Source organism: Cucurbita moschata, unplaced genomic scaffold (genome assembly GCF_002738365.1).
Source record: "Cucurbita moschata cultivar Rifu unplaced genomic scaffold, Cmos_1.0 Cmo_Scf00019, whole genome shotgun sequence".
Classification (NCBI taxonomy): domain Eukaryota; kingdom Viridiplantae; phylum Streptophyta; class Magnoliopsida; order Cucurbitales; family Cucurbitaceae; genus Cucurbita; species Cucurbita moschata.
Window position 1 is genome coordinate 2,810,461 of NW_019268535.1, and position 9,257 is coordinate 2,819,717.

A 9,257-nucleotide genomic window follows, 5' to 3' on the forward strand; every position below is an offset into this window, starting at 1 on the left:
AACAAAAAAAAAAAAAAAAAAAAACAACAAATTGTGGGCACGCTAGGGGAAAAACAGAATTAACCAAAACGATTGAGAAAGATAGTAGCAACACAACGAAATCTCCTCAACCGAAAGACAATGAAACAGATTTGAAATACGAGAATAAGCCAATAAACCCTAGCGGCGGATCAAAGAGAAGAACTTACAGAACTAGGGTTTCCCTAGGCCGTCCAGCTTATACGATAAGCTCCAAGGGTCTGGAAGGTATATATAGGAGAATGCCCGTTCGATTAGGGTTTGTTTCTTCTGCTTTGAAGAGCTTGGGCCGTGTTTGGCAACTAGATTTTGTATCTCAAGCCCATGGGCTCTAATATAGGCCCATTACATTAGTAAATAGATTTAATTGAGTCCAGCTCTCGTAAAAAAAAATATTTTATTCCTCTCTCTCCGATCAATGTTGGATCTCACAATACACCAATTCGGGATCCAGTGTCCTCGTGGCACAACGTCGGGTGTCCATCCCCTTCGTTTGCAAGGGAGATATTTCTAGCCTCTTATGAAGAATGTTTCGTTTCTCTCTCCAGTCAAATGTGGGGATCTCACAATATACAATACACCATTTCGAGACCCAGTGCCCTCGTTGGCACACCGTATGGTATCCATTCCCTTCGTTTGCACTGCTTTACCGAGTTTACTGTGATTGTGAATAAATAGGTTCCGGAGCTCAGCCACTTTACATTACAGTTCAATCCGGGAGATATTTCTAGCCCCTTATAAAGAATATTTCGTTCCTCTCTCCAATTGATGTGGGGATCTCACAATACACCCTATTGGGACCCAGCGTCTTCGCTGGCATACCGTCTGGTGTTCATCCCCTTCAAGGCTCAACGTCTTCGCTAATGCACCACCTAGTGTCTAGCTTGATACCCTTATAAAGAATGTTTCATTCATCTCTCCAATCAACGTGGGGATCTCACAATACACCCTTTTGGAAGCGTCCTCGCTGGCACACCGTCTGGTATCCATCCCCTTCAAGGCTCAGCGTCTCGCTAGTACACCACCCAGTGTCTGGCTCGATACCATTTGTAACAGCCTAAGGCTACTGTAAGCAGATATTGTTCTCTTTGGGCTTCCCCCTCAAGGTTTTCAAAATACGTCCGCGGGAGAGATTTTCACGCCCTAATGGTTGAAAAACAGCTAACAATAAACCAAGACTTCAAAAGAAAATCTTTAACACCGAAGAATACCAACATCAACTTTTCGAGCATTCTTCAAGGAAAAAAAAAAGTGCATGTCCTAATAGGAGATGAAAAATATATTTTTTCAATAGTTCAAACTCTGAATTTCCAAACTTATTTTCTCGAACTTTCAAGCTCTAAACTTACAAACTTTTTTTATTTTGATCTCGAAATTATGGACGAATTTTTAGAAACGTAACTATTTTGGTTACTTAGACCGACATTGGTTCGGTCCTTTTTGTGTCACAATAATCACAGAGCTAAAATATTACAATGTATGGTATTCATGTCCAAAACAGACCAAAACAAAACCCTATGTTTCATATACATTGATGAAACATGCACCAGCAGCGGCAACCTCAAATACAGACTGAGCTACACAACCTACAACATCCAGACTTGTCATTTACAAACCTTACATACAATTTCACGTCGAATTCGACCATCGAACATTATCAAGAGACCCTCGGCATCACAACGGGCGAGCAACCGAAAAATGGACTCATTATATGCTTTCATGTATCCGGTGACACGTTACGTGTTGGGGCTCGGCGTTGCCCAGACTTGGAATCTGTGCATCTTCCATAACAATGTTCCTGATATGAGTTGTAGAAGCGTGCATCCACCTGAAAATAGAAGCTCATGTCCCTTGGCTTGTAGTAGCTTCCATCGACCCTCTCGAGCGCCTTAATTTGAGCTCGAGATCGATGATGAAGTAGCATTTAGTTTGCTCTCTAACGTAGCGTATGTTACCGCTCAACTTATTGAGAAGTCTACGTGACAGGTTTAGAGCAAGGCCTTGCTTTGAAGTCCATTGCTGGCCTCCTCCAACCATATCTTGGATTAGTTCAGGAGGCAGACCTTGACCTGGATGAGACATTCTACATACAAGAAAACCAAAACAAATCATTGTCCCAATAGTTCGTTGTAGCAAGATGGATTAAAGAAGTGAGCAGTACAGACAATTCAATCATCATATGATCAAACAGAGAACATACATGGAAAAACCTAGGCTGAATGTTTTGTGTTTTTCAATTGATGTTTCATTGAAATAATGGGATTAGACTTAAAAGCTTAGAGTTTACCATGATTTGTCTCTAATCTTTGTATGGTAGAATTTAATCCTACGGTTTAGTGACTACTAGAAATCAAAAGTCGTGTAGAAAATAAATAACGAGTTGGTATGTAACATCATAAGCCCACCGTTAACATATATTTGTCCGTTTTGGCCTATTACGTATCACCGTCGGCCTCCGATTTTAAAACACGTCTGCTAGGGAGAAGTTTCCACACCCTTACAAGGCATGCTTCATTCTCCTCTCCAACTGATGTGAGATTCCACAACCCCCCCTTGGGGGCCTGACGTCCTTGCTAGCACACTGCCCGGTGTCTAACTATGATACCATTTTGTACAGCCCAAGCCCACTGCTAACAGATATTGTCCACTTTGGCCCGTTACATAACACCGTCAGCCTCACGATTTTAAAACGCATCTGCTAGGGAGAGTTTTCCACACCCTTATAAGAAATGTTTCATTCCCCTCTCTAACCGGTATGGGATCTCACAATCCACCCCCCATTGGGGGCCTAACGTCCTCGCTAGCACACCGCCCGGTGTCTGGCTCTGATACCATTTGTAGTAGCCAAAGCCCATTGCTAACAGATATTGTCCACTTTGGCTTGTTACGTATCGCCATCAGTCTCACGGTTTTAAAACGTGTCTGCTAGGGAGAAGTTTTCACATCCTTATAAGAAATGCTTCGTTTCCCTCTCCAACCAATGTAGGGTCTCACAATCCATCCCCTTGGGTTCTAGCGTCCTCGTAGGTACACTGCCCGATGTCTGGCTCTGATACCATTTGTAACAGCCAAAGTCCACCACTAACAGATTTGTCCGCTTTGGCTAGTTACGCATCGCCGTCAACCTCACGATTTTAAAACTCGTCTGCTAGGGAGAGGTTTCCACACCCTTATAAGGAATACTTCGTTCCCCTCTCCAACTGATGTGGGATCTCACATTATAGATTCATGTGGCTACAGTGCAAAACTCAATTTGACCTTAGCAGTAACAAGTTTTTTCGGTGTACGGACTAAATCATTGAATACTAAAGTTCAGAGACTAAACTGCTATGGTAGAAAGTAAAGGAACCAAATGATGTTTTTTTAGTCAAAGTGAGTACCTGATCTGCAAGTGAATATGTTCATTTCCATCTTGTATAAGCTTCAAACCAGATGAAATTTTGATTTCGACCCAGCCATCCGGAACAGGCGCGTACTGCACGACATTAAGCAAGAAATCTGACAAAACCAACTGAAGCTTAATATGATCGCCACAAAGATTTAACACTTTGATTTCTTCTGGAATCTCATGAAAAAGTTGTATTTTCTTCTCTCTGACAACAGTCATGATTTGACAGATAATGGCGTCCAGCACACTCCCGAGGATAAATTCTTCTCTGTTTATCTCTACTTGGCTGTTAAATGAGGCGAAATATCAGAGGTAGAACAAAATTTAGCAGACAATAGAAGACATACAAGCATGACTATATGACCATTCGGGTTCAATAAAAGCTAAGGTATCGGTTACTTTTTATGTTTTCTAAAGGAGAGGAAACTGGGATAGCTGGAGAAGAATTATATTTGTAACGGTTCAAGCCCACCGGTAGCAGATATTGTCCTTTATGGGTTTTCCCTTTCAGGCTTTCCCTCAAGGTTTTTAAAACGCGTCTACTAGAGAGAGGTTTCCACACTCTTATAAAGAATGCGTCGTTCCCCTCTCCAACCAATGTGGGATCTTATAATCCACTCCCTTCGGGGCCCAGCATCCTCGCTGGCACTCGTTCCTCTCTCTAATTGATATGAGATCTCACAATCTACCTCCCTTCGAAGCTCAGTGTCCTCGCTGGCATAACGCCTAGTGTCTGGCTCTGATACCATCTGAAACAGCCCAAGCCGACCGCTAGCAGATATTGTCCTTTTTGGGCTTTCCCTTCTGGGCTTCCTCTCAAAGTTTTAAAACGCGTCTACAAGGAAGAGGTTTCCACACCCTTATAAGGAATGTTTTGTTCCCCTCTCCAACTGATAAAAACAGTATGAGAGGAAAATATACTCGAATCCTCAGCTGCAATGAAGAAATTTGCTTGTTGCTCTGGCCAGGAACGGCCTAGCGACATAAACAGATGTGTTCATTTACCTCGTCTTGAAATCGATTAAAACAACCGTTGCACAATATTAAATGCTACTTTCTTCAATGAATAAGATCATATTAACAAGGCTAACAATGCATTATTTTCCCTAAACAATGTGTTCCAGTGGCTTATACTTATTCATATACACCCTAAATGTTCACTTAGCCCTCAAGTTTTAACTTTTCTCTTCTCCAATCGTCCCTCGACACTTACTTCGGTGGATGCTTCATTTCTTTAAACAGGCACATTGGGTTTAATAAAGTGATAGTTAAACAACTTGCAAATTCAGAAGTTCATGGCATAGTTAATAACCAAAAAAAAGCGTAAAATCACCAGCAGTAGAGAAAAAGATATGAATATAAAGATATAGTGGACGTTTTCGATGTTACTTACCCTCCTTCTAAACTTCTGAAGTCCATATCCTCTATGATCGTCATGATTTGTCTCTCGCATGCGCCACTGGTATCGAGAAAGAGCTTCTGGTTTTCTGTAATGCCTGAATTTACAAGAAGTTCATGAGTAAATCTAATGCCATTTAAAGGATTTTTCATCTCCTGCTTTATGTAAGTCAACTCCTTAAGCTGCAAATTTCCCTCTCTGTCGCCCACTCCAAGTCCTTCAGAGACCCCATGCAAGTTGGGCTGAACAATTTGCAGGAAGCAGATACAACCAATGATGTTACCTTCTGCATCAGTTCTTTTGTTTGATGTTAAAAGAACCTCCTCATAGTTCCCATCCTTATTGAAAAATCCTAACGGAAACTTCTCGGTTTCTTGACCGTCGATACCTTGATATAAAAGGATCATAAAACTAGTGAGCGTATCTAGACCTTTCAACCTACAAAAATTTCCAAATATCTCCCCAGCTAGCATTTTTCCTATAACTTCATCTTTTCTCCAACCAGAAAGCTTTTCCATGGCTGCAGTCCATTCACAGCAGTAACCGTTCACGTCCGAAACAAATATCGGTGGGATCAATGGACTCAAACTTTCAATAATAGCCTTATAATCTCCCTGCAGACGTATAAATTTATCCATCACACCTTTCTCGGACGTAATATCTTTCCCGACAAAGCAAACCCCGACAATTTTGTTTGTGTAATCCCTACTTGTGCAAGCATTAACGACAATATAAATGGTAGAATTTTCTTTATTAGATCGAAAACTTCTCAGTTTTAACTCCACATTGTTGTCTTCCTTACCTGAAAAACATAAGGACAATCATATAACAAGGGAAGAGGGAAAAAGTATAGGTCGAGGGCTATTGCTATGCTATTACAGCTGGTGATCGAATCAATAGTTAGCTTCATAAACTAGACTGCTGACTCGCCCCTATCAAGATTATTGGTAGAAATCATGATTGAGAACTTTTTCTATCGAACTTTAGGTGAGATCCCACATCAGTTAGGGAGAACGAAACATTTTTTATAAGGGTGTGGAAACCTCTCCCTCGTAGACGCATTTTAAAAACTTTGAGGGGAAGCTCAAAAGGGAAAGCCCAAAGAAGACAATATTTGCTTGTGGTGGGCTTGGGCCGTTATAAATGGTATCGAGCTAGACACCAGGCGATGTGCCAGCAAGGAGGCCAAACTCCGAAGGGAGTGGACACGAGACAATGTACCAGCAAGGACGCTGGGCTCCAAAGGGGGGTGAATTGGGGGGTCCCACTCGATTGGAAAAGGGAACAGAGTGCTAGCGCGGACATTGATCCCCGAAGGGTGGTGGATTGTGAGATCCCACATCGGTTGGAGAAGAGAACGAAACATTCTTTTTATAAGGGTGTGGAAACCTCTCCGTAGTAGACATGTTTTAAAAACCTTGAAGGGAATCCCAAAAAGGATAATATTTGCTAGCGGTGGGCTTGGGCCATTACACTTTAAGTCTATATTCAATTTCTATTGCCATGCCTCTTGACTTAAGCAGCTAAAATATTAAATGCCTCGATATCTACACGTACCTTGAAGAGCATGGGAAAGTAAATCTCCAACAGTTCCACGTGAATCTTCATGAACAATTTCATTAACCAGAGATCTACCCAATGCTTCACTAGTTTGTAATCCTACGAGTTCAGAAATTTTAGCATTCCATCCATTGATCACACCAGTTGAATCAACCCCAAAAATTGGAACAGTTGCTGTTTCAATCAACCTCACCATTTCGCAAGCTGCTGAACTGAGTTCATCGATATCCTGAACTACAGTATCACTCAGCTGGGCAGAAGCTTCTACCTTTGAATCACTGTCCCTAGAGTTAGAAAAAGACTCCCTCATAATAAGCTGCAACGAGTGAATGGCATTTATTTCTTGAACTTCCCAAGGCAAACTTCTACTCTTTGCAACTTCAAGAAACGCTTTAAATGATGATCTTGGGTGCAGTTTTCCACCATCGTCCTTAATATCCGGATGATGCTTGGCTCCTCCCCATTGGATTTCCTTTGCTGCCTGAGACCTGAACCAGAATAAGAAATCCTTGGAACCAATTCTTGCAGCTGCCATACCACACACTGCATCACCTAGAGAAGCAGCTTCGGGGTAGCCAGCATCAGCCAAACTATCCGTGCTCAGTCCCGTAGAATCCCCATGGCTATTAAGTACCCACTCTACAAGATCTTTGACTTGTGCTTCAGTTGGAGTTATACCAAGTAAACAACATGCCGCATTATAGTACAATGCTGCACCATCACACTTCACAAGATCCATTATACTAGGAGACTGCATCAGCAATGCACATGGGGAGCCTCGAAGAAGCATGTCACAGAGGAACGTTTGCGTCTTGAGAATCTTTTTCTCTGTTAATTGTAATGACAATTGAAGCTCCATGTAAAGCTGCAGCCCAAATGCCTGGATGAGAAGCTCACAAGCATAACGAAGTGGGAAAGGGACATATCGTGGAGAAGTATGGTGGCACACAACCAAGCCCCATAACCGTGTTGGCGAGTCGTCACTATTCATGATTACAGCCATTGCTAACGAGGCTAAGGAACCCATATTCGACATGTACTGCAAATGACAGCTATGGGGTGATCGAAGTGTTGAATTAACCAAACAAAGAGGCTGCTTTAGCTCATCACTTTGAATGACCTGCACAGGCTTCGCGTGGCAATCACAAATCATCCTGATGCGGTTTTGCTTGAACAAAAAACGAGCAGCTTGCGGTATATCAATGGCAGGATAATGCAAACCGAGATATGGCTCTAAGTCAGACCTTCTGATTTCTGACACTACTTCACCATGTTCATCATCATGGAACTTATACACCATCACTCTATCATACCCTGTAAGCTTCTGCACATCTTCCACAACCGTGTCACACAGAACACCTATATCACCACCAGGTAGAGCCTGCAGCCTAGAAATCGCCCGAACCGCTAGTTTCTGTGACTGAACCGTGCCAGCAAGCGACAATGCAGGATCAAAAGATCGTGTAGGCTCTAAATCAATCACAATCCCCACATCAATCCTATGCAATATAGCATAAAATGGCTTCTGAGTAGTCCTAGAATAGACCCAAACAGGATTCAACAACGAAATCTCCCTGGAAGAAGCTGCTTTAGCCAAAGAAGCACCGGAGGAAGGCGTAAACAGAGCTCTCATATCAACCCCAATCAATCCCTTCCCCTGTGCCGACTCAAATTCATCATGTAACCCCAAAATTTCAAGACAGTTCTCACTATAGCTAATAATCTTAAAACTAGACTCATCAATCGCAAGCAAACAACCAAACGATTGAACCAGCCCACCCCTCTGAATCCTAGACAGATAAGCAGCAATTTGTTCTTCGGGAACAGATTCATTAGCTTCAAGAACTGACCTCGAATAATTAAAAGACTCACCAGAGGCATCCGATTGCTCAAACTTGCTCATAATTCCAGCATCGGCATTGTATTGCACAAGTGCCGCAGCTCTGTTGCCGGTGCTAGTGGTGTTACTCAGACGAGCCCTCATATTGCTATCCACCGAGGACGAAAACGCCATCGCTCCTCTTTCTCCGCTCCGATTCTTCTCCATGATTTAACTCTAAGAATTCAAGTGAAAATTGTTGGTTGATTGTTCAAAGAAACTGAGCGAGCAGGAACTTAATCTTCATCAGTGAAGTTGGTGATTGTCTTGCTCGATTCGTCGCTGCAAACAAGTTCCGTACGTCTCTTTCGAAAGAGGAGCTGCTTCGCTTTTGGGTTTTGGCTTTTATCTTCCCAAGAAGTGGCTCGTCGTCATCCATTGTCGTCGATTCATAATCCATCGCTGTATTTAGCTTAGAATTTACTCGCCTTGATTTTGGATTAGCATAAACTACCGCTCCTTGTCTCCCTGGCGCCTTCCCCTTTCATGTGGATATATATATATATCCACATATATGTGTATATATATACACATATATGTATACGTATACGAGACGCCTTCCCCTTTCATGTGTGTGTATATATATATATCCACATATATGTGTGTATATATACATTTTGTATATATGTATGTATATATATGTATTTGTATATATATATGTACGTATATATATATATATATATATATATATATATATAGATATCCACATTTGAAAAGAAAAAAAAAACCTTCTATGATTTTAAGTTTTATTGGTGAGATATGACCATGGCCTCGACCTTGAGCATTTCTAGCATCGGAAAAATCTTCATTTGAGTATGAAATTTTTACCTCGTAACGGTAACAAATGACCATGGTCTCAGCCATTTCTAGCTCAAGTTTCTACAATTTTTGTTTTTTTATGGATCAGGTTTTTCAAATCTGATCTAATCATGTCGTTACTCTTAAGATTTTTAGATGAATAATGACGATGGATCGACTTTTCTTTTAGTTTTTTTTTTTTTTTTTTTTATATG

General features: G+C 41.5%; 2 protein-coding genes across 3 annotated transcripts in view; both read right to left on the reverse strand.

Moving 5' to 3' along the window:
• LOC111457242 (60S ribosomal protein L32-1-like) overlaps positions 1 to 279 on the reverse strand; it is a 3,496-nt gene extending 3,217 nt beyond the window's left edge. The window contains exon 1 of one of the 2 annotated variants that reach the window (XM_023099440.1): positions 189 to 279. The gene's annotated coding sequence lies outside the window, so the exon portion shown is untranslated. The remainder of the gene's footprint in view (positions 1 to 188) is intronic. The other variant, XM_023099442.1, reaches the window with a different exon arrangement.
• A 1,147-nt stretch (positions 280 to 1,426) lies between these two features.
• LOC111457199 (phytochrome E-like) lies at positions 1,427 to 8,711 on the reverse strand. The gene is made up of 4 exons (XM_023099377.1): positions 6,363 to 8,711; positions 4,800 to 5,607; positions 3,399 to 3,692; positions 1,427 to 2,101 (listed from the first exon to the last, which is right to left on the reverse strand). Exons 1-4 carry the CDS (start codon positions 8,410 to 8,412, stop codon positions 1,861 to 1,863), a joined length of 3,393 nt encoding a protein of 1,130 aa, XP_022955145.1. The 5' UTR covers positions 8,413 to 8,711; the 3' UTR covers positions 1,427 to 1,860.
• Positions 8,712 to 9,257: the final 546 nt, after the last annotated feature.

Coding starts and splice junctions, on each gene's coding strand:
- LOC111457199 (XM_023099377.1), bottom strand. CDS start 8,412: ATGGAGAAGAATCGGAGCGGAGAAAGAGGAGCGATGGCGTTTTCGTCC. Junction 3,693..4,799: donor TTCAGAAGTTTAGAAGGAGG/GTAAGTAACATC, acceptor CTCATTTAACAG/CCAAGTAGAGATAAACAGAG. Junction 2,102..3,398: donor CATATTCACTTGCAGATCAG/GTACTCACTTTG, acceptor TCTTGTATGTAG/AATGTCTCATCCAGGTCAAG.